General features: G+C 44.0%; 1 protein-coding gene across 1 annotated transcript; it reads right to left on the bottom strand.

The window, feature by feature from the left end:
* Positions 1-4122: 4122 nt before the first annotated feature.
* On the bottom strand, positions 4123-9978 carry HEBP1 (heme binding protein 1). The gene is made up of 4 exons (XM_039700926.1): positions 9806-9978; positions 9557-9695; positions 7859-8039; positions 4123-6534 (listed from the first exon to the last, which is right to left on the bottom strand). The coding sequence occupies exons 1-4, from the start codon at positions 9881-9883 to the stop codon at positions 6363-6365; spliced, it is 570 nt and encodes a 189-aa protein (XP_039556860.1). The 5' UTR covers positions 9884-9978; the 3' UTR covers positions 4123-6362.
* Between the last annotated feature and the right edge of the window lie 15404 nt (positions 9979-25382).

The following is a 25382-nucleotide window of genomic DNA, read 5'->3' as shown; positions in this document are numbered from 1 at the left end:
ATTAACTGTGCTGAGCCACCACAGCACAAGCCCTGTTGAAAGGGGCTTGTCAGGCTCCCCCAGCATCCAGCAAGGCAAAGGGCCAGTGAGGGAAATACGGGGCACCAGAGACACTGCCTTCAACCAACCCACCAACAGTTCTCGGCAAGAAAAATGACCCCACTCTGAACATCACCCGCCTTCTTCCCCCCGCTTTACAGGCTGTGTGGCCCCATGTGGAATGGAATATCAGCTGGGGTTAACTGTCCCAGCTCTCTCCCCTGCCAGCTTCTTGTGCACCCCTGGCATACTTGCAACGAGAAGCAGAAAAGGCCTTGGCTCTGTGTAAGCACTGCTCAGCAACACCAAAACCATCCTGTATGGTCAACACTGTTTTCAGCACAAATCCAAAGCACAGCCCCACACCAGATACTATGAAGGAAATTAACTCTATCCCAGCCAAAACATACACAAAGTGGAAGCAAGGTACTGCAAAAATGAGAGGCATGGTAATTACCCCAAAGAAACACCACTGCAGTAACCATTCCCCTCAAAGTACCCAGACTAAATAATACTATAGTTCATGAAAGATACTTCAATGAGCCAGCACATGTTGATTTTGAAAGTTCTTCCTTCACAAAGCTGAGTCATAAAGAAGATTAAGAAATCTATAATCAGTGTTTAAACAGCCTAGAAAGATCTACCAGCAAGGGAGGACCCAAAATTGTCATGCTGTACACTATCTTTTATTTCAATGTTTTGCTTTAAGTAAAAGGCTTCATTTATTTCATTTGTCTGGGTACAATGCATTTCAAATTTCAGATCTCCTCTTACTCACAGCAACATTAAATTCTGTTGATCTTGTACTTCACAAGTTGTGTGGGAAGGTGTCTGAACTTTTTGTCTAATCAGAGAATTCACTTCAATTGGTTTTTTTGGACTCCAGTTAGGAAAGGCCTTAAATTAAACACAAGGGATATAAGAAAAAATGAATAAGATTGGAAAACACTGGAAAAATACTCGAGAATAGTTGCCATGGCGATCCTTCTCTGCCTTCATGTGCTGAAGAAGACACATCCCAAACACAAGTGGGTCTCTTAGACCCCACCTAGCTTCCAAGTCCAGGCTTGGGCAGGGTGGGTGGTGCAGCTGCCCACGTGGCACAGGCTGGGCTCTGCTGCCCCAGCAGAAGGAGCCCCACAGTCAGGTCACACTGCCAGGGACACTGCACACCCAAGGTTATTCCAGTCACAATGCAGATCAGGCTGCTGCAGCACACGGTGTGTTGCAGGATGTGGTTTCTGGGATCTTTCACTTCCACTGGTACTTTTAAAAATCTGCACCTTAGATTCAGGCTTCCCAATGCTGTCTTCACACAGGGAGTGCACAGAGGATACATCTGAGACTTCCTTGGTCTGCCAATCAGTCAGACTTCACACTCAGTCTAAGAACAGTGCAGCTCCTTTCACCCCAGTCACTCAAATTTCTCTTCATGGGGGTGGGCAGCAGTGAGGGGTATGGGAGTGGCATGCACCCAACTCCCACCTAGGTATAGGGTCTGGAGGTAGAATTAAGCAGACAGAGTCTCAGGAATCAAGCAACATTTGCACTGACCCATCTTCTGCAGCAGTTCCCACAGAGGACTAGGAAAAAAAGCATCTGCCATGGCTGAAACATTGTCTTGTGCAACGGATTCTGCTGAGAGCAAAGCAGAGATTATGAATGAGCTGACAAAACCAGCCTGCTGTTGGCATAGGCACCAAGCAGAGACAGAGTAGCTATGCTGGAAGTGTTTCATCCATTACTGTCAGAGAAGTCACTTTTGCCACTGATCCTGCTCTAATAAATCATGTTGCCAAGCAGTTTTATAGAGGCGTTATACATCCAAAGCTACTTATGGTCCTGTTAAAAGAGATGCATTTCTTTTTTAGCTCAGTGTGGCTGAAATGCTGTCACAGAAGAAAGAGAGCTGCTTCTCAGAGTGCTGTTCTAAAAGAAGTATTATTGTAATTAAATAGGGAGGGACAACGTGAGCTAGGAGCCACAATTTTCCTCCTCTGACCCATCGCCTTGGGGCAGCATTGCAAAACTGAAAATTTGTGACCATAAGCACAATAGCTGCTCACACACTCTTTGCCACGGGGATTGATGAAAATGGGGAAATAATGATGTTACTTCCTCACTCACCATAGATCACCCATCCCCTCAAAGTGACTGGAGTATTATAAGCCTGGCAAGATGTATATGGACAACTTAACCAATTAGCTCTTTTATAAAGGCTGTCATCCTCTTAATGCAGTGTTAGATATACTAAGGCATGTGTCTACAAAGTAAAGTATTCCTTTCTGAAGCTAACAAAGCTCTCATTCTAGCAGTCTTAAAACTTCAGTCTGCAAATGTTCACCCTGTGGCTGCATTCACTCTAGTGAGTTATTCAGTGACTACAGAAGCCAAACAACGGATCAAAGTAACTGGTCTACATACACACTACATATATTACATTTATACCCATATGCACATACATATATATATAAATATATAGGGTTTGCCACGGTTAATACCAGCAGGAAAATTCCTTACTAACAAGTGGAGTAGCTTAGGAAAGTTGTGTATCCAGCACAGATAAATCTCTATGGCATGTGTACAACTCCCATCAAAATTATGCTTTAAATTTGGTTCTGTTTAAATGCAGCCGTTCCTGTGGCCAGTCCTATCGCCGTCATACCACTGCTTTGCATAGCACTGAGAGGGACCTGCCCAGCTGCTAATAAGCAGCAAGGACACTCCTGTCTCTGGGAGGCAGAGATAATTCCCAAGGCCACTGCCCTGCTGAGCCCGTCCAGCCCAGCAGGCAGCACAGACCTGGAGCTGTTCCCCGCCCTGACAAGTGAGGTGATGGGAAAGGGACCACGGGCAGCAATGCAGGGTGTGATGCACAAACCCACCACATCCCAACAACCCAGCAAGGTGACCTCTGGCAGCACTGAGGGGCCTCAGCACGGAGAAACATCCACCTTTCAGTTTCCCTGCCACTGTCTTGTTAAACCAACACACAAAAGGCAATGTCATGGTGCTCTGTGGAACAACTGAAAAGCACCAAAATCTCTTCATCTCAGCATTCACTGGAGGCAGAAAAGGACATTGCATAGGTGCAGAAGAGAAGCAAGGAGGTCTCTAGGTAATCTGCTGCACTCAGAGATACTGCAGGGGATGGAGAAAATGTTTTTTGTTTTAACAGCTGTTCAGGAGTCAACTGCATGTAACAGTGTCTGTGGCCATGCTGGCCTTGGGTCAAAATCCAGAACGCACCTCTGACTTCTGGCCCCAGCATAAAGAGGTGGCTGGAAATCCTCCAATGTCAACAGCAATTCTGGCTGTCCAAACAAACATTCACTTGCAGTGACAGAGGCATATCAAAAAGCTGCCTAAGGAGCAGAGAGACAGCCTGCTGGGAACCCTCAGACAAAGAGTGTTTTTACCTTTCCATAACCAAGGGCAAAAGGATGCCATGGATAATAACTACATTATTTCTAGAAAGCAACCTGACAAATGCATGAGATAAAATTTACCTGGGTCCACCAAGCACAATAACAAAAATCCCTGGGCCATATCATATTAGAGATAGGGAAATATTTAGAGGAGGTCTGAGCCCACAGTTCCTGTAATCTTGACTCATGTGTCCACTACTGTCCATCACAGGGACAGGGCACCAAGCTAGATGGACCTCAATGGGACAAAATGTCTAACATTTCTGGATCATAGATCATGTTGAAAACCAGTCACCAGTATTTGCCTGAACATTAATGTGTTTTCTGCCTGTGAACCCCAACCACAGGAACGCATAATTTTCCTCAGGTAAGTGAGCCCATTGTTTCTACATTAACACAAATACATCGTTCAAAGCCTCTCAATGGCTGGAACAAATAAAGGAGATTATTTCATCAGCTCCTGTCTCTCACAGTCAGATAATGCAGAGCCACACCAGGATACCCAAAATAGTGATTTATTGGAAAAAGCATTATGACTATTTATAAATGCTGTGACATGATTTGTACCCCAAACAGAAAGATAAACTGGCAACCTACGGTCTAGCAAATCAACTACTCCTACTGAGCTCACAAAGTCAGTGATCAGAACAAAAGCTGTAAATCACAATATTATTATTTATTTATTTAAAAACTTATTATTTATTTATTTCAAAACTAGAAAATGCAGACAAAACACAGGCATCTTTGTGTGTACAGAAAAGGCAATTCAGTTTGCATAAGGCTTTGACATTATATAACAATGTTTATGAAATTCTATCCTGCCTGCCTGATGCAAAAGGCCAGTAGCAGGGCTGCAGAGGCAGAGACTACAGATGTTTACTCTCACTGTTGGGTCTGAAGCTCTCAATCTCCGTTCAGAAGGTATGCACTTTATAAAAGAACCCCATCATGCTGCTGAGCTGCACAGCTCTGTTTATACCAGGTTTATTACTGGCATCTCTAACATCTGAGATTTCACAAGATAAATTTTGAGAAATTTCAAGGTTTTGATCATTGAAAGGCATTCATCACAGGTCACCAGACTGTATCCACAAAAGCTCCAAAACGAACCTGGGAGGCACAAAATGGACAATACTGTGCTCCTCCGTTCCTCGCCCACACAGGTTAAAATAATCTGGGACATGAACAATCCCTTTGGATTCGAACAAAGGCACAAGCTTAAAAGGGCATTTGCTGCTTCAAAAATTCCTTCAAAAGCCCAATTCTTTCTCTTGATTTCTCTTTTTATTCTTCCTCCCCTGCACTGCAATCACTAACCACAGCCAGTATCTTTTCCCTGTCATTGCTGTTTGGTTTTTTGCTTAATTAAATGATATCTGCTCTTTTTACCCATCCTGAACTAGCTGCTCTTGCACACAGGTGACTGAAACTCTCATGAAGTTCACAGCAAAGCTCTTATACAGCTCAGCAAGGGAGAAAAGGAAAGCACATCAAAACCTCAGGTTTTCTCCTTTTCCTGCTGAGATTTGTTCTCAGAAAGCAGGCGCACGTGCAACAGCTTGACCAGCCAGCAGCCACAATGCCAGCTGACAAATGCCTCTTTCAGCTCCAGGGGAAAATGTTTTTTGGAAAGCACCTGAACTATGGGGCACTTCACCACCAGAGGAGCACACCTCTTTTAGTGCAGGTAGTGAGTTATACACACCCAGTAGCAGGGTGAGTGTTCCCACTGTGGGCACTCTGCTGTGTCCCTGGCAGAGCCAACAGCTAAAATAATGGTTTGATGCCTGGCATTTCAACATTGCCACTCTTCCTGAAACATGACCCACACTTGCTATTGTATTTGAAGTTTCCAAAGGCTACTCATTATTTGACCCAAGTCCCTGTTTTCCAGGACAGCCATGCTTTCCTTTTCTTCCTCTAAAGAAAACAGCTGGTCTGAGTAGCCCTTCAAAAATTAACACCTTTTAAGAAAAGTTTTTTAGATTGGCACCCATGTTAGTTTCACACCATATATTCACCATTCTTCAAATGCACCCTCAGATCACAAGTAATAAGCATTTGCTTTCTTCCCAGCCTTGCATTTCTCTAATTCAATTACATAACCACACACATTTCTGCTTTGGCCCTTGCACAGGCTAGTTTTAAAGAAATGTTACACAGAAGTAATAGGAAGGTGAAGAAACAATCTTGAGGTCTCCAGGTCACATTGTCCAGCTGCTAGCTGAGATCAAGACACAGCACACGCCAAAACATCTGTCCTCAAACAAAAGAAAGCTGCAAACAGAACCTGGATCTTTCTCTGAATGGCATTTCTCAGACAGATGACAGAAGCGCTGATCTTCTGCACGCCCTGAATTAATGTAAAGGATGTTTATTTTCTCTACGCTGTGTTGGCAGCAATGCCTGTGTCCCTTTAAATTGTTTGTGGAATGGCAAAGATAAAAGCAGCATTTTACAGCTGCAGCAAACTGAAGGAGATAAAAAAAGTCTCTGTATGCACTTTTGTCATGCTCCCCTGCCTGTCTCAGGTGAGACTAAGAGTCTGCCTACACTTGGACGTGACTCCTGTCAGGCACCAGTCAATTAAGTACTTTTGGCTTTCTCAGCACTGAACTCTGGAAGCACAAAGGAGATAAAAACAAGCCATGGAGAGATCAAGAGAGTCTGTGTGGCTGAAGACCTGGTCTGGAATGAAGAAGCAGGACCATCAGGAGGGTCAGCAAGTGCTCTTCTAAAATTATTTTCATGGTCCATAAAAGACTAAGGCATAGGCATGGAAAAAGGCAGTGAGAGTTTTTTGCCTCTGCTGAATTCTTAGTTTATTTTAAAGAGGACAGGGACATAGTGTGGGGAGGTTATCAGAGCAAGGCAGCACCACGGGGAGCCAGATGTTCACTCCTTCACAAACCAGACCTCATTGCGGCGTCCGTAAGGCTTCATGGGGGGGTCATAACCATTGCACAGGTAGAAATCCTTGTGGTATGCAGCATCACTCCCCAGAGCAGCCTTCAGCTTGGCTGCATAGCTCACGTAATCTGCCTCTTTGGCATAGCCACCAAACTGCCTGCAAAGAAACCAGAGAGGTGTTGAGCAGTCCTGGAAAAGTACAGAAGGAGGAAAGAGAGAACAATAAATAGCCACAGTATATTTAGACATGCATTTTGATCCAGGCCCTGCCAGCATGCACTCATGTGTGCACTGCTCATTGTGAAGCAGCACACTTCATCTGGGACAGATGAAATCCCATGGGTGACACAGCCAAGGGTGACATGCAACCTGACAAGTGCATGAGATAAAATCTGCCTGGGCCCACCAAGCACAATAACAAAAGTCCCTGGGCAGTCATCCATTGGGAGGCCCCAAAGGGATCCCCCCAAACAGCCCCACATATGTCAGCCAGCAGAATGGCCCTGCCCTGTGAATCAGCTCCATATCAGAGAAGCAACTTTCTAAAATACAAGGTTATCTCCAAGTCAGCTCAGCCCACAGTCCCCACCAATGCTGTCAACAACCACGTTCACTGTGGTGTGAACAACCGTCTGCTGGAAAGATCATGAAGGAAAGCCAAACTCGAGCTAGCCCAAGAAAAAGGGGAGGTAGGAACACACAATTGGCAATTGCAGAACACAATGCCATTTAAAAGGCGTGGACTGAAATGGGTCTGGTTTATGCCGACCTCCCACCAACAGGAACTGTTTCCATGTCAGCCTGCACCTCACCACCCTCCTCAGGGCTGAAATTTGAGACAAAACAGGCTGATATTGCAGAAGTGGCCCACACCCAGAGCAAAGCCAAGCAGCAGTTGGAGGCAAGAAAGAAGTCAGTTAGAGTCAGCCAAAATAGTTCATGAAAGTAGGCAGAGGAACCTCCAAAGGGTAAAGACAAGGTGAAGAACTTATTGCTATTGTGATGCTAGTTTTGAGTCCAGGCTGTCAGTCAACACCCCAAGACATTCAAAAGTGACTTGAGGCAATGCAGTGGCTCCTTGTTTTCATGGTGGAGTCTGGTATAAGTCCATCTGAATGGGGCTTCAGTGGACAGTTTGTGAACTGCACCAAAGAACATTCTTAATGACCGTGAACAATATGGAACCCAGAAAGTGGGAAAAACCATAGATTCATACAACAGAAATGGCAGGGTATCTTTCAGGGCTAGCCTCCACACTTGTTTACCCAGTGGAAAAAAATCCATATTCTATATCAGTGCAGCATGACCAGGGGTAAAAAGTGACATAAAACACCTGTCTTCAGTCTAGACATACTCCTCCACCTGCTTCTGCCACATGGACCCCTTGTACAGCATGTCACCTGGTAAAACAAACACTGCTTATCAGAGCACCCTAAAGACCTCATCACTGGAGACTGGAGATCCCAGGACGCATTCCTTACGTGGAATAAATGGTCATCCCCTGTCTTTCTTCAATCTTAACGCTTTCATCAGTAGGACATGGAGGGTTGTCTTGAAACTGGCTTGGGATCCGCAGAGAGACTTTCACCTTCTGCTGAAAGGAGCCATCTTCAGCAGGAAAAGCAGTGATGGAGACAGGAGCAGTCATGCCCATTCCAACCCCTGAAACAGACAAACAGACATTACTAAAGAAGTCTAGGCTCTCAGGAACTCACAAAATTAACAGGGAATTCACAAAAGCTAATTTTAATTTTGGAAAACTCCTCATATGAACAAACTCCTTGTAAGGACTGGGCTCCTCTAGGGAAGCAGAACAGCCATCATCAGCCCTCTGCTTGGGCCAAGCTCTCTCTCCACACCAGCAGCCTGGGAAGGAAGTGTCCCAACTGACCTCTGGAATGCTTTTTATTAATGGTGCCACTTCTGTGGTTCTGTTAGACACTCTGTTCTTCTGACAAGTCAGCTGTAAGACAGCAGGGTCTGTAGCTCCAGGGCAGGCCAGTGGCATGTTTAAATCTACATCAGCATTTAAATTAACACTATCTGCACTTACTTGTGAGCCCACAGCCAACACTGACTGACAGAAGCTTTCTCTTAAAACCTCCCAAATGCTTCCAGACATCCTACAAGTTCCAGTGCCCCAAACCTCTGTGCTGTTATGGCTTTCAGCAGGACTGTCCATGCTTTCCACACTCCAGGAACAGCATGGCTTTTTCCTACTCATTAACACCAAGAAGTATCACATGGCACTGAAGACCAGTTTTCTTCACTTTTCTTGCAGCAGTAGGGAACCTCTAAACCTCATTCCCAGGCAGCCATGAAAACAGCTGAGATCAAGCCATCTTTCTCATTTATTTTCCTTTGATGTCATACCTGTGTTTGTGTCACATGTTATAGAAGGCACCCTTTCTACTACAGCAATAGCAATCATCACCTTTCCAAAAATGTTGCTGCAAATAGCATTTCCCACTGCATCCACCTCCTACTCCTATAGGGACTACACTAGTCCCTCTACTAGATGATGGAGAAAGGTGTTTAAGAACATGTATATGCCTCAGAGCTACTCTGTAGTCTTCACCTGCTATGAATGGTTAACATTCATTGGAGCACATTTTAGTAAGATGAAGCAATCACCTGGAAGCACTGCCATAAAACATTAAAATATACCATTAAAAAGGAAGCTCACTGTTCGTTACCCTTTCATGAATAAAAATAGCCAGATAAAATATCAAGGTCGTAACTGTAATTTCATTGCCCACAAGGGCACACCATAGAACTGAAGTGCCCCAGATAACCTGGATTTCATCAGCTACTGCTCACCCAGGGAGCTGTGATAGATCCATGTCTGCCTGTCCTCATGTTATCCCAGCTACAAGGTAACTCATTCCTGTTTAAACAAATAATTTTTGAGATTTCATCCTGAAACAGAGATGGGTTATAAGTGGACTCACAGAGATGGGTTATAAGTGGACTCATAGTGGACTCATGAGTTGGCTGGGCACGACTTAGCCTGTTGCAAATTTACTTTTACCAGCGAGGGGCCATCCCCATCCAAGAGCCAGTGCCAGGAGCCACAAGCCGGGGGGGCCTGCAGTGCCATTGCCTCCATCCATCCTGCTTTCACCAAGCCTCAAGCACAAACACCCGCCAAGCCCCGCGGGGCAGGCAGCATCTCTCACCCTTGTCGTTGCTTCCTCCGACATACTTGAGGAGCTTGACTGCCCCTTCCTTCGAGGCTTCGTCGAACGCCTTCCCCACCAGCTCCACCGCCGCGAACCTCCCGCCCTCGTACGTCCTCTCCTCGTAGCTGACCTGATCCTGGGGAAGGAGATGGGGGTGGAGGCGCTGCCCGGGGCCGATCCCCGCTTTCCCTCGCAGCGCCTTGGCGCAGGACGGCCCGGGAGCAGCGCCGCCCGCCCCGCACAGACCTTCTCGCCCTTGCTCAGCAGGCGGCAGGGCCATGCCTCCACCGTGCTCAGCAGCGAGTTCTTCACCATGCCCAGCATGACGCCGCGGCTCGGCTCGGCCCCGCTCGGCTCTGCCCGGCTGGGCTGGGCTCGGCCCCGCTCGGAGGCGGTGGGAGGGCCGGCGCCGCCCCGCCGGGGCCCGCGCCGTGCCAGGGCAGCGGCGGCGGAGCGGGGCCGGAGCGCGGAGTGTGCGGGGCGCCGAGAAGTGCGAGGAGGCATGAAGTGCGGGAACAGATGGTATTCATCTCTGGGAGACAGGAAATGTGAGAGGGGATATGAAAGAAGTGAAATACAGGAAAAGGGAAGTACTGGCAAAGTGTGTCATGCATAGCGTGGAAGGGCACCATGGTCCAGGAGTTGCAAAATCATAACCTCTTGGTCTTTTGTGTTTTGTGTTGTGTGTTGTTTTTTGGTTTTTTTAGGTTTTTTTTTTTTTTAATAAACATAAATAAGGGGAATGTAGTTGTTTTTTAAGGAAGTGGTCTGGTCACTGGATATTGTAAGCTCTAGGTGAAGGGTCGATTTTAGAAGTTCCTAATGATACTTGATCTCCTTCCACTGACCACTCACCTGGTTACCTCTGTTTGAAAGTTCCATCCAGATCCTTTCCCAGAAATGTGAATGAACACAGCAGAGAGCTTAGATGGCTTCTGTAGCTGGATACATTTATATGCATAGAAGACTTAGACACCTTGTGACGAGTGTTTTTTTTGTTGTATAAGCCACCTCTAAGGACAAGTGCCAGCTAGAGAAAGTGCCTTACCCAGGATCTTTTAAGAAGAGGTTAGCAGAAGCAGAAATCAAATACCAGTGCCTGGGAATCAGTCCCATGGGTCAGGCCAGCTTCCCCAGGCAGATGGGGTAGAGGCATCTCAAGTTGCTCAGCTGGACTGCTGCCTCCTCAAATTGAAGGTGAACAGTACAGAAGTAGGCTGGCGCATAACCTTCCTACACTCTTAAAGAGCAAAAAATAAAATTATAAGATAAATAGGACACTAAACTTCTCCATCTAGAGAGAGGGTCATTCAAAGAGGTTAAAGAAGCTGGCTGTTATCATCTGATTAAACAGACTGTGTCCAGGTCAGGGAGCTGGGCTGGAGCCTGGCATGGGCTTTCACAGTGAATGACAGGGCTGCTGTCACTGGTGACAAGGTCACAGACTAGTAACTTATTAACCATTTATATTACTTGGTTTATTCACCATTATGCAAAAAACTGGAGAATTGTAGCATACATTGCATGCTGCAGCTTATTTGTTCTCTTTTAAAGTAGATGGTGACTTTCTCCATTGTGCTGAGCAGGTTTTGCCAAGACTACAAACTTGCACATATCAAAGTAGGAATATGTGGACTGGGTTAGACTGGGGTTCCATCTTGCCCTGTCCTCTGTCAGAAGCTGGTGGTGGACATCTAAGAATAAAGTAAAAGTATACAATGATCTAGTCTGGCCTCCCACCAACAGCCATCTGTAACTTGAGGGACTTAGGGAAGTCTCATCTTTGTATTTCAAGTAGTCCTCAATTTATACAACTTCAGGTTGCCTGATAAAATGCTTGGTCTAAAATATGACCATGAAAGCTAACATTTCTGTTGTACTCTTCCTCCAGATAGGCAAAAATAACCAGCAGTCCCTACAGCCCCAAGCAAAGCATCCCTTGGAGGGATCAGCAGTCTGTGCAAGGATGCAGCTGTTGCTACAGCACAACCTAGAAACTCTGAATGCAGAATAACAAGAAGTTAGGGGCCTTTCTCTCCTGTTATTCCTTGTAATTTATGGAAATATATTCTGGGATCAAAATGCTCTACATTTCCTGAGAAATCATGATGACAACTTCAACAAAGGCACAACTGTATCTTTTTATCAGCCTTTCCACAGTCTTGATTTTCCCCTTCTCTAGCTAAGCAGCATTTCAAGTTCCCAAGCAAAAGCCAAGGAGAGTCAAGATCGAGTTTTGTTGTTTTCTGAAAACCTGAACTTACATCCAGGAATTATTTCCAGATTGTCTCATACCTCCCCCACTCAACTAACTCCCAGATTGAAGCTAAAATTTTTATTATGTTAATTCTTCTGGTCCATTCTTACTGTGTTAATTCTTCTAGTCCATTCTGAAAGATTTCATATGAAACTAGTTTTTACCCCTTTCCTTTTGGAGGTTATTGTACTGTCACTGAATTTCTTTCCATAAACTCAGGCTTTGGGAATCCTTAAATAGCTAGTCTGCATCCTCACTGTGACTGGAGAATGTTTTCAAAACAACTGACATGCCAGACACCCCCACAATCATTTAGACATAATCCATTCTTTATTTGTGTTCTCATAAATTGCTTCATCCAGACCTTAAAGACAACCTGTGTATTTTCCTCTCTGACTCTCTTTCTTATGTTTCAACACATTTCATATACACAGTTGACTACAGTGCTGAATGGAAATCTTTGTATTGGATTTATCTTTAGTGACATGAAGTGCAAGGCCACTCTCCTCCATTCAGTGCATCATTTGATTCATGCACTCTTTTTTTTATCACCAGCTTTATTGTCAGGAAGACACAGGCAAAGACAAGCTGAAGGCAGGGTATTCTGGGTAATCCCTGAGGGACCAAAGTCTTTGGAAAGTGTGGTTGTTAATTTTCTACAGATATTAATTGTGCTAAAGGATGTTGGGAAATGTCTGGAGGTCAGTGCTGGCATGTGGAGAAAATACTCTGTGAACTAGACACCAATTGAATCTGTGATTTTGGGGACTGAAGAGTCTCTTAAGCTATTTTGGAAAATCCTTCCAGACACCTGTCTTTGCCATTAGGTATCTAAATAATTTTGGAAAAAAAAATTAAAAATCCCATGGTTTCTATGAGTCTTGGCAAAATCAGTTCAGTATGTTTCAGAGTGCTGGAAATTATGAATATCACCATTCTGAGTGCACAGTTCCAGGTAGCTAGAAAAAGACTCTTTGCAGAAGGTGGATGTTCATATTTGGTCCCTAGCAATTGATATATCTTCAGTGTTGAAGCATGATGTACAGACCAAGGTTATCCAGCCCTGCTCACCCTCTGAACATATGAATATGGACAATAGGTTAAGGCAATATTTTGAAACATAACTTCCTCTCCCTCTCCCTGCCCAGCTGGAAGCGCCAAGCACTAATCCATCTTTCTGCATTCATCAGTTGTTCAGCACTTTTGAAGTTCAAGTTCCCCAGCTGTTTCAGATGGAGTGCTTTAAAAATAGGGCAGAGAAAGAAATTCACCTGATCTTCATAGAAAGACCTTCCTCTGGTAAGCAAAAAGAATGCCTGTATAGAATAAAGGTATTCATGCTCAACTAGACTGAGCTTGTCAACTTGTTTTTTCTTGGGACACAAAACAGCCATCAGTGAAGAACAAGGCCAGGTTTTGCCTACTGACCTAGGTTTGGAAGGCAGCAACAAAAGCAGAAGTTCTGGTCTCCTTAGCAAAGCTGACTTGTGTGTGTGCTTTACTTTTTTCCTCTCCAGCAATGTCCCATTGAGAAAGGCTTAAGCAGATGAAAAAAAAATAAAGATTTCCCTTTTTTCTGGTAGAGAATTAAGTGCTCTGAGGTCTCCTGCGAGCATATAACCTTCTCCTATGTGTCGGGAGTCTCCGGAGCTGAGTATTTCCACGCCTCTGGCTCTGCAGAGCATTCAGTCGAAGGGGAAGGACAGTTTTGCTGATGACATTGAGACGTTCGTTCAGTTCTTCCAGCCTTTTCCTTATCGACTGGACTTCCCTCACAAGGTTGTCCACAGCTGCAGAGACAGGGCGGAGACTACAAAGAGAGTAATACAGAAGAATAACTCGATTTAGGGAGTGTTTCTGAGCATGCAAAGTAATTTACCATGACCTTTGCTTCTTGCTGGGTAAGGACCCTTGAGATGAAAGAGTTGCAAGCAGCCATTAAAAGATGCTTCAAGGCTACCCTGCTCTTCAGTGATGGGAGTTCGTCTGAGGTGCCCCATCTGAACCCTGGAAAGTGCAAGCTTCAGGACCAGCATGAGCAATATGGTCTTTCCACCACCTTATTTTAATTTGTAATCATTAACTAGGAGTACACCTGGAGGTTATGCCAGTGGTTTCCATGGAGTGCTGTTAGTCCTCAACATTTCTAATGGACCAATCTTTGTCCTTGCCAGCAAACTCATAATTCAAAGCCCAGTACAGGATATATGGCTGCATACTCTCATCACATATTCCTGGACTAAAGTTAGAACTTTCCAAATACAAGACTTAATATTGTCCCTGATAATCGGAGGCATCAGTGAATTTCAGCACTGTCAGTGGGAAAGTTGTGATGAATTCTGTGCTAGTAATAGCCACCATGCAGCCAGGGAGAAATCCACTTGATGCCAAAGGCCAATGTATAATCTATGATGCATCCTCCTGAAACCATAGTTTGTACAGTTACCTGCCCAATGCCTTTTTTATTCTTTTAACCTTTCCTTTTCAACTGGTTCAATGTGTAATATTTGCAAACTTTTTTTTTCTTGTTGCTAAAGAGAACAATTAGTTATGGAAGACAGCCACTTTACTTGCTTTAGGAACAATTCTGATTTAAGTGAAATTAGGTTTCTAGCAATTCCCAGTATTCCTTTTCCCTCTCTTTCTCAGTCTTTCCTACTCTCTTTCTGGAAATATGAGATTGGAGTAAATTTTGTGAGTTTGTTCAACAATTAATATCATCAGCAATGCAAAGAGGGACTATGATGACATGAACTAGTTCTCAGATCTAGGTGTTAGAGACTGAAATAAAAAAAACATCAGAGACCAAATCAGCTTCTTTTCCCTGATCTGTGGCCAAGCCCATGTGTAGATTTGTAGAACAATTGATTTTTTCCAGCCTGTTCTCACAAGTGTGAGAAATGCCAAGGACATTTTCTTTAGGAAGATTATTGTAATACAATGATGGCAGTTGAGAGTGTTTCACAATAAATAGTTAGCAGAGTATTCAGTTTACTAATCAGAGCTGGTAGCAAAACAGGTACTGAGATAGCGTGTTTCATTTCCTCCCAACTGAAAAATATGAAAATTCATCTTTAAGAAGATGAATCCTGCTCAGGGAAGGACACCCAGGAGAGGACTGAATCCCACCTCCAGATGAGAGGAATTACCTGGAGAACTCTGGCAGGAGAGCATTTGGGTTGTTCAGCAGGGTATGCTTCATTTGCCAGAAGATGTCATTTCCCCATTTCTCGAGGGTTTGAGTAATGCTGTAAACACCTTCTATGTTGACCTTGTCAGCTAGGTTAGCAGGATGTCCATGGAAGAGAGGAAAACAAATATGTCAGCACAAGGAAATACGAACCAGTGCTCTGAGTTTGATTCCATTTCCCATCACAACTCAGTTGCGATGAAATGCCAAATATTAAACATATGGAGGATCTAAATTAAAAAATAGGTAACTCTCCCTCACAGTGTAATTCTCTGCCTCCAGGTGCCCAGGTTTTCTGCTGTCACTGGATACCCAGCTGATTATTTCTAAAAGCATTTTTTTCCCCAGAAGTCTCCAGCAGCTACCCAGGAATCAAGAAAGAGCAGTCATGAATGAGCACTGTTTATCTCACTCCAAGGACAAAATAAGTGAATCTGCATCTCTGAGTTACTGAACACCTCGCATGCTGTGACCTCCTACCGCCTTCTCTGTAGTTCCATTTCTGATGCTGGTCCAGAAAGTCCTCCTGAGATTTACTGCAGGGCAAAAGGATGAAGAGGAGGACAAGAGGAAGAGTCACCATGATGGCTGTTGTAGGATCTTGACTTTCCCCTGTCTCTGTGGAGACAAAATATCTTGCTAAGTGCTTTATTTCTTTTTTCTTCTCTTTCTTCATTTCCCATCTGTCATCACAACACCAAATTTCTCTTTGGTGATGTTTTTACTTAAAATGTTGTTCAAGTTGCTCAGGATAGGTTTTACAGTTGCACAGGGACTTTTCTTTTTCTCAGGTATGAACTTTACTTCCTTTTCAAGCAACAGAGTGGTACTGAGATGCTTCATCAACCAGCAGCAGCTGGGGAAGTAGCTTTGCTTCCTGTGTAGCTGTGTTGGGATAGCACCTTATGGCTACAATTGTTCCAGCAGTGTCAGGAGGAGGTGCTACAAAGTGTGAAAATCACTGCATCCCTACTTTGTATTTGGGAGAAACAAGGTAAACAACCTTTGAACAATTTATTAAGCATTTCTTAGTCCAGAATAAAACAAAAATGTTCTTTTTGGTCTGATCCACTAACCAGTGGCAATATCTTAGATGCTGCCGGGTGATGGAGCCTCAAAGGTCACCCCACCCGCCATGTACTATCTCCACCTTGCCCTGGTGTCATGGGGTCAGTTCCTCCTGAGCAAAGCTGCGGAGTTGACAGGACAGGTATATGAACTGATATGAACACTTACCTAACTCCTTGTTTTCTTTCAAGTTTACCATCATTCCCAAGCCAACCTTAACCCTCACAACCTCCTAGGCAAGCACCATCCCTAAGTGTAAGAGGACAGATCGGTATCTCCACAGCTTACTCATGCTGATTTGTTATTCTTTCCTAATAAATTAGTCCCACAGTGTTGAATCTGGTACTTTAATTAAAAAAAAAAAAATCACGAACAGCTGTTCTGCTAGAAATTGGCTGAAAATATCCATTATGCACATATTGCACATAGCAAACAGAAAAAATGCATTGCCAAGTTCATGGGGTTTAGTGATGATTTTGGTCATCTGTAGTCACAGTGATGGAGTGGCTCATGTGAGAAGCAGGCACATCCAGAAAATCCGAATTATTCTCCTGTTCAGGTACATGCAGAAAAAGCCTAAGATCTCACTGCAAAATATGAGGACATTAAATTTCTTTTTTAATATAATATAACCATCTGGAAAGAATTCAGTCTCCTCAAAACCTACCAGAAGCTGTAGCAGATAAAGCAGTAAATAAATAATTCCTTTCACTTTGTGCCTTTCTTACATTTGATCACTAGTGCATTTTAATTGCAACTGCATTTATTTTTCCACTATTTAAAGTATCACTATGAATATAACCATACTAATGGAAAATGTCATGATACTTTAAAAACATTACTTTCCATCTGTCAGGATGTAATTTGTATTTTGTATTCTTCATCTAATTGCTGTATTCATTTAAAGGAAAAATAAATTACCTTCTTCCTATCTCACACATTCATACACCTTTTCTTCCTGCTAACTCAGAGCTGCCAAAATAAAGATCTTTAAGAAGGTCTGACAACATCACCCAGGCTCATAATGAAAAGGTCTTAATGGACCTTCTTGAAGCTATTTGCATTGACACCATACCTCCTCCACCTCTCAGCTTTTCCAGATAAATGTGCCAGCCTTTACAGCTTTTTTTTTCTCCCTTTCTTTGAAAGACTGTGCCCTGCACATGCCTTTTTAATCTTCCCTGATGGGAAAGGACTTACCAGACACCCATGTGTCTAATTGCAAATGATTTGAAAATGCTGCCAACATCAAGGAGACAGTGTGGCTTCCAAGCTAATTGGAAAACTCCCTGTAGAGATTGTCCATTCCTTATCCTTTCCAACTCCCACTTGTTTCAATACCCCACAGCTGGGATACTTTGATCTTTCTCCATTTGTTAAAAGTAGGGTGGTAATAAATTCCACCTACATCTTACACTGAAAATCCACGCTACTTGAGCTCCAACTTTTTAAGACATCAGGTGTCCAAATGAATCACAATACCCACATGTGCTATTTGCAGGGCCCCTCACAGACCAGTTTCTTTGTAGCTTTGCTCCCTGCATTCCTGGGGGTCTACTGTAATTTATTTTTACAGTAAACATCAGGTTATAATCATCTTTGAAGTAGGTTCTCATACCTCAGGCACACAGAAAATGAGCAATCTTCCCTCTCTTAGGTGGAATTGCAGACAGCAAATGGATATTCACTAACAAAGTTCCTAGCTGAAAAAGTCTGCGGGGTCATCCGTAACAGGAACCAGATCCCCAGCCAATTCAAATATGTCTTCAGCTCTTTTGCAGAGTTGCACTGGAAAGTGCTATCAGGGTAGAACACAGATGGACAAGCAGGGAAAACTCTCTCACATCCTTGGATGGAAACTCTTTCCTACATGCAGAGAATAACAATATCAACATATTAGCTTTGTCATTGTTACTATTAATTACAATAATATGAAGTGCTGTCAGAATATTACATCACATTCTGCCCTTGGAGCAGAGCAGGCTCAGTGATTCACTGGACAGTCCCTTCATCTGCAGGCAGTGAAGACCAACATATTTGTCTCATTATTACACAATATTTTTTTTCATCATTTAACCTTTTGATTCCTCACTTCAGCATGATAAAAGAGCTCAGCTAGCTTAATACCCAGAGCACAGCCCTGCTGGGATCAGCAGTTGTGCCATCCAAGCCAGAATCCCTGTCCCAAAGCAAAGGAGTACTGCCAGTATTTGGACTCTGAGCACTGTTCCTCTCCCATTAACCCCTTTGGTTTCTTGCCGCTCCATTTCCAGTGCTCATCCTCCCTCACAGTGTAGTGGGGAATCACAACAGAGCCCTCAGATTTCCTTGGTATCTGCCTCAGACTTTGACAAATGGGGTTGAGCGTCAAGAGTGAAGTGCACCACTGCTTGTGGGTGGTGCTGCCTGCCAGGATATGGGGGATTTGCCCAGGTTACCTGCTTCTAGTACCAAACACAGCTTCATTTCAGAGAGTCCTCTCTCCTCTGAAGCCTGAGGAGAACACACACATCCTATTGCAGACATGCAAGTTGTTGCTTTATGATGCAGAGCTTGCCTGCCCCTTGTACATCGAGGGCTTGAAACCTTCCCCTGTACTTCTGCCTGCTCCAAACACATGCCCTCTCTGAGTGCATCAGCATCCCAGAGTGTCAGCTCAAGCCCATGCTTGCTTTGAGAAGAGGATGTTGTTGATTACAGTTATCAATCCCTGCCGTGATACCTAAAATTAAGGAATTTTTTTTCTGCATTTGAACATTGAAATGCAAGTGAATTACATTAATGCTTTTCATTTGAGGTCTGTTCTCCTCTCGTAACTTTTTCAAGTTCCTTTTGAGCTACTTTCAGACTGAAGCTGAAGAGTGATCCTGGATTTTGGGTCGTTTGCAGGGAAATAAAATATAGTTCTAAGTGAATCAGGGAGTTTGATCTCCGGTGAATCATAAATATGTAAAATGTAGCTCTCACTCCAATGATAATGGGTATTTAAACATCAAAGTATGTTTAAGATTCTCTATTTTGTAAAGGATCTTAATAGATAATAAAGCTAGTTTTGCAAACTGTTGGAATTCCTTTCTTTTTTCCTTCTCTCTCTTTTATTTCCATTGCAATATTTTAAGGTTGTATTACTTACACACACCCAACTGACAGGTTCTGTTTTATGTATTAGATTCAAGAAGGTTTAAGTTATATAAACCAAACAGTTTCTTATTTTAAAAAAAATAAGTATATTGTAGCTGCATACAATTTCTAATGCCAGTTCTGTGAGACTCCCAGCCTGGGATCTTGAAAGGTCTCTAAGCTTTCAGAGGAGAAAGCTGCCAAGCCTGTGAGTCCAGAACAATCAAAGTATTTGCAAGCTCTACTTGCAAAGCGGATGGCATTTGTTAGGTCTCCAAGAAAAGAAAAAAACAAAGAAAAAAAAAGAAAAAAACCCCAAACATTAGCATATGCTTGTAGAATTATGTAATGGTGGAAAGATCATGAAAAAGGCCAAAAATAATTTTAAAAATTGGATCCTACACTATTAAGTCAGCCACAGTGGTACAGCTAGATTATCACCTGTTTCAGAAGCCTTTGTTATAAATTCATTGTAATGGAATATTCTTCAATTTACATGTGTGGGTATAATTCTATATGTTGGTGCACATACACACTCAGTTTGAGGTCAGAATAACAATATGTAGGAATAACAATATCCTCCTGAATTTTTCAAGTTTGGCTACAAATTTGAGTTAAATAGTGCTTTTTCATATAACTAAGAGTTACAGTGCACATTTTCTACCTGGATGTTGTGTGAAGGTGAAGGTGAAGGGCATCTGAATCCCTGAAATAGCCTGACCACTCTGTCAAACAAGGAGGTCTGATTGACAGCTCTGATGACAGACAGCTAAGGTGATGCTGTTACCAGCAGGCAGTCATAGAGGTGGTAAAGAAATAAAAAAAAACCAAACAAACAAACAAAAAAAAACAAACAAAAAAACACCAACAAAAAGCCATCCAGGTGCAAAGCAAACCTCTGCTGCAATAGATCTGTAAAGTACAGCTGATTTTGAGGAGGTAATATTCACCTTCTGCCTCTTCTCCAGGAGTGCCTGCTTTTTCAGAACATGTCTTATCTTCAACTCTCCCTCATTTAGTACTTGGTCGTTCCTCTTAGGAAGTTTCCTCTCTCTCTCCTTATACACTCACAGACCTTGCACTCTCCATGTCTGTCTGTCTGACAGTCTACCTGCCTAAGGATTTGCTTTCTCTTTCTTTCTCCCTGTTTCTCTCACTCTGCACAACCCTGTTCTCTGTAGGTAGCAATCCTCCAACCTCCACGTCCATGCCAGTCTGCACATATTCCTTCCTCTCCTGGCTCTTCCCACAGGTGCCTTTAGTTGCCTCAATGCAACAACCTCTTTCTGAGGTGTATGGATCTGTTTCCTCCAGAGGAAGAAACAAAACATTCCTGGGAAAGAAGGCAGAGAATTGTATACAAGCATTACCTTTGCTCTTGAGGCCAGTCCTTCTGTGATGAAGCTTCCAAATCTCTGCCTGCCTGCTCCTTTCTTCCCCTTACCAACCCCTCTGCATTTCAGCTTGCAACGAGTGACGTGTCCCTCTTCATTTCCCTGCTTTCCACAGTTCCACAGTCTTTCCGTGGAGCCTCCTCCAGCTGCACCTCTCTTACCCCTCCCTCCCACTCCTGCAAACTGGCCATCTCTCCCCACACATGGGAGCCTTATGGGAAGGAAAGAAGGGCGACGGAGCCCTTCTCAGAAACAGCTCTGTCTCCAAGGACACTGGTGTTATCTTTGCCCCCGGTTCTTTTGGGCAGCTCTCAACCGCTGGCTCTCTGGCGCAGCTGGATGACTTCTCCTGCTAGTCACAGTTTCCACTATGCAGTGCCTCTCTCTGGCTGCTTGAACCCTCCAGCCATCCAGTCATGAATTTGTTCACCGCCTTCTTCCTGCCTTTTAACTAACACGCCAATTAATTCCCTGCTGATTAGTTCATTCCTGATGCATTCTGCCAAATCTATTTCTAGTGGAATAAACAAGGAGGGATGAATCGGCTGCAGTGTTGTTGTTTTTTTCCCTTGATCCCCTCCCCCAGGTCTGCATTTGCCAAATCAAATAGGCTTTTGGTCTGGTCAGTACTTAATAAAAAGATTTCTAAATAAATGCAAGGTGTTAAAGGGATCAATTTTGTCAAGCAGGGGATAAACCCGACTCTGGTCTCATGTCTGTGTCAAACTGGTATTGTGCTGTGATTTGAGAAGATGTGCAGCCACCACAGCCCGAAGCTGGAGAATTGCTGCACACATCTCTCATGACTAGACCCATGGCACTGCTTGTGAGTGCCTTGGCCAAATCTGCATTCTTCTTAGTATTACTTCTCCAGTATCAACTGGCAAGAACACCCTCTTGCTTCCTGACCAGCCTATTCTTACTCAATTCAATTTTCCACAGCCAAGACGCTGCACTATACAGTGAGAAAAAAACCACTTTTCTCACAGGGCGAAGGACTGCCCAGCCACTCAGAATAAAAGCAAACCCAGAAGTAAGGAACCAGAGGACATGTGCAAGTGATACAGACAGAGCAGTTAAAAATGCAGTATTGTGATCACAACAGATGCTGGTGTAAACCAATTGAGCTGATTGTGAGGGAAGCTGAGTGGCTTTTAAGCACAGTCCATCAACATCAGCTAGCAGTATTCTTTAGTCAGCCACTTAAATCCAGTCAAGAAGAGAGAGGTTCCACTGGAATCAGACTCAGGGATATCTGCTTCTCTGACACCAGAAGCATGTTGTTTTGGCTGCTCCTGCTCCCCCAGTCCCACTGGCTCTGTGGCAGGGAAATTTCTGAGAACACTGCTTTATCCGTGGAACCTTGCCACTGAAATAGCAGGACACTCATTTGCAAAGTTATAAAACACCAGTTTTTAAAATCAACGCACAATATACAGACTTAACACAGACCAGCCTCCGGAGGAACTGGAAACATATTTTTTTCAGGGCTCAAACAAGCAAACAAAATGTCCAGGCAACAGGCAAATAACCCAAACAATCATCTGCCTCCAGCTGTTCCCCATTCAGCATGTGGCAAACACAGTCCTGTTATGCCTTTGCATCTCCCTGCTAAGAGGAAGCAAACTGCTGATGGTCAGTGTGAGACAGGGACACCAGCTTGAATGTTCTGAGCAAGAGCCCCTCCAGGGGGCACAACACAGAGCCACGGGGTGAGCAAACCTGGCAGCACTTCACAGCATGCATCCAGCCAGTGATGCCAGACCCAGCTGCTCAGGGGGAAGAGGGCAATTCCCAGTGGCACGTTAAGATGGATGCTTGCTGCTGGGCAGTTTGTGGGATTTTGCAGCAGATGCTGCCTTCCTCTTTGTATAACATATCACCTTATTATCTACCCTCTCCTTCTCTTTATTGCATCTCCAGTTCATAAAGGACTGGGCACTTCCCAGTGGGCTCTCAGCCACAGGGTGCCCAGCACTGACAGAACAATGCTGGGAGTAGAAATAGAGCCACCAGGAGTTTGGCTGGGGCAACCCCCTGCAGTAGCTCCCTCAACTAACACACCCCCTGAAGGCAGCATGGAGGCACATCCCACAGCCTCAGGTGCTGCACAGATGAAACTTTTGCACAGTCCCGACCATCTTTTGGCCTTTTTCTCATGCCAGGGTGAACTGGTGTTGGTTTTACTGCACGGGTTCATTAGAAACTCCATGGTCATCTGCACTACTTAAAACTTCCTGAAGTGTGCTGTTTTGCACCTGCTAGAAATGTTACTATTACTTTTCCTGGGTTTACCTGCCTTTATTTTTTCTTACTGTTATCCTTCACTGCTTGATTGTATTTATTTTGTTGTTTGAACAAGCATTTCCTATTTATTGCAATATCTGCTCCTGTGTGATGACCCTGTCATGGCAGGACTCAGCCAGGCACAGGAGGAAAGAGGATGGTGTTGCTGTCCTTGCCATGTAGCCATGCAGAATAGAAGGATGGGATGAAGAGAATGAGTAAAAACATTGGTTTAATGCTAGTAGGAATGCAAAGATACAGGTTATTTCTTCCCTCTGGACACCTGCAAAAAGGCACAGCTGGGAACAGCTCCTGCCCCAGCGGCTCATCAGGAGGTGAGTGCCCTCTGATCTTTCAGCAGGGCTGTGTGTGCAGCCACTCCATTGTGCAGCTCTGCACGAGTGACCTTCTCCAGCCTGAGAACCTTAAACAGCAGTGTTTCATGTGCCTCCTCTCAGGGTCAAGGAGCAAGCAGAGGTTTTAGCTCCAGCAGGCTGGAAAAGGCTGCAGTCTCTGGCAGACAGGTGGCAAGAAGCAAGGGGCGGCACAGGCTTAGCACTGATGAGGGGCTGGTGGCCATGTATTTTCATGCTTTTTTCTTGTAACATTTTTCTAAATGACCACGTTGTCTACACAAAGCTCTCAAGCCTAACCCCAAGTACCTAACTTTTCAGCATCTGGCTTTTCCAAACTGCTTTGGGGAAAAAAATAAATAAAATGAACAGTGACATTCACACAAATTAATGAACTATTTGCAGCTTTTTGATTGATATTCAAACACTTGACAGGTCCAATTTATATGCAAATCAGCTTACATTCACAGCGTAAAGAAGGAAAACTTAATTTCTCATCCTTTGCAAATCATTAAATCCTCTGAACATATTGCTTAGTCATATGTTCCTCAAAAGCATCAGTTTAACCACAAATCAGTTGTCTTACAATCCATTAGGCTCACAGTGAACTCTGGGCTTGGGGAACAAGCCATTTTTGTGGGGACACATGAAATTAAGAGTGGGCTGTGCTGTACCACAAATGTAAAACTATCACAGCAAACTATGGGCTTTTGCACTGTATGTGTGTGTGCCAGATGTTAGAAGATCACAAATGAGGACACCAGACATCCCAGCTCCTGCTTCTGGCAGTTTTCTGCCATTCCTTTGCTCCCAGCTCTAATTGGTACCAGAAGCATTTTCTTAGAAGGAGTCACTCTGCTGGACAGCTCTTACCCTGTCTATCACAGGCTTTGCTAACTGAGACTTGAAAAGGATCCACGATCTGTCCTGTAAATATTTACATAGATACAGGACTGTCACTGCTCTTAAATCAAAGCCTGGAGGACAGGAAATGGCATATGGAACAGAAAGACTCTGTATTCAGAAAGACCTGGAAGGGAAAGAATAACAACAACTGTGATGGCTTCTCCAGAGTTTGCCACCTGGGACTGCCCCCGCATGTGCTGTGTTCTCAGGAAGATCTCTCTCTGAAGCCTGGTGACATCAGTGGGAAAAAACCCTCTGGTACCTAAAGATTCTGGATCAGAACTATTCTCTTTCCTGTTCACATCTGAAAAACAAAAAAAGCCCCAAGAAACAACTCTCTTTATCAACTAGACCACTTGGTGTCTCTCTTCTGCTCCTTATTGTTACAATTCAAGGAGTTCCAAGACAGACCTGGACATGAAGGAGTGAGTACATTATTTGCAGAAACAGCACCTGAAAGAGGGGAAAGCAAGAGCAGCAGCAGATGCTGAGGAAACGTGATGTGTTCATTAGCCAAGCGGAGTCTCTTTTGATGTATTTGGCCAAAACGCCTTCCTCTCATTCAGTGACGGAGGACGTTGCCTTGCGAGTCCTCACACAAATCACGGCTTGAAGAAGTGAATCAGGAAGCCTTGTGGCTTTGGGGAAGCCACAAAACCCTCCTTGCTCAGCTTCCCCCTTGTGGGAAAGGGAGAGTTCACTCATTCACTCACCGCGGAAGGCTGCGGTGGCGATTGAGGACAGCTGTGGAAAACAACCTGGACGTCTTTTGTAACTAACCAACGACAACAATAAAAAAATAAAAAAAAAATACAATTAAAATAAAATAAAATAAAATAAAATAAAATAAAATAAAATAAAATAAAATAAAATAAAATAAAATAAAATAAAATAAAATAAAATAAAATAAAATAAAATAAAATAAAATAAAACTGTAAAAAAAAAAAAAAAAAAGGAAACAACTAGATTTCTTCCAACCAAAAACTTTCCCAGAATGAAGGCATATATTTATAGCAACAACAATTTAAGGGGACTGGCACTTTCTGTGCAAACCACTCAGGATGACAAGCCTATTTTCCATCTGTCTGTGCCCACACAGTCGCGCAGGCTGCCGCCGGTCACGGCTGGCTGTCACCGGCTCTCTGCCCCTCACACCATCAGGGACACCAAGGGCCGGGGCCCCTCTCCCGCCGGGGAACTACAATTCCCAGCAGGCCGCGGGGAGGCGCGGGGCGCGCGGCGGCGCGCG

Source organism: Passer montanus, unplaced genomic scaffold (genome assembly GCF_014805655.1).
Source record: "Passer montanus isolate IOZ18808 unplaced genomic scaffold, ASM1480565v1 scaffold146, whole genome shotgun sequence".
Taxonomy (NCBI): Eukaryota; Metazoa; Chordata; class Aves; order Passeriformes; family Passeridae; genus Passer; species Passer montanus.
Note: the sequence above shows the minus strand (reverse complement) of the source record. Positions and strands in the feature narration are given on the sequence as shown.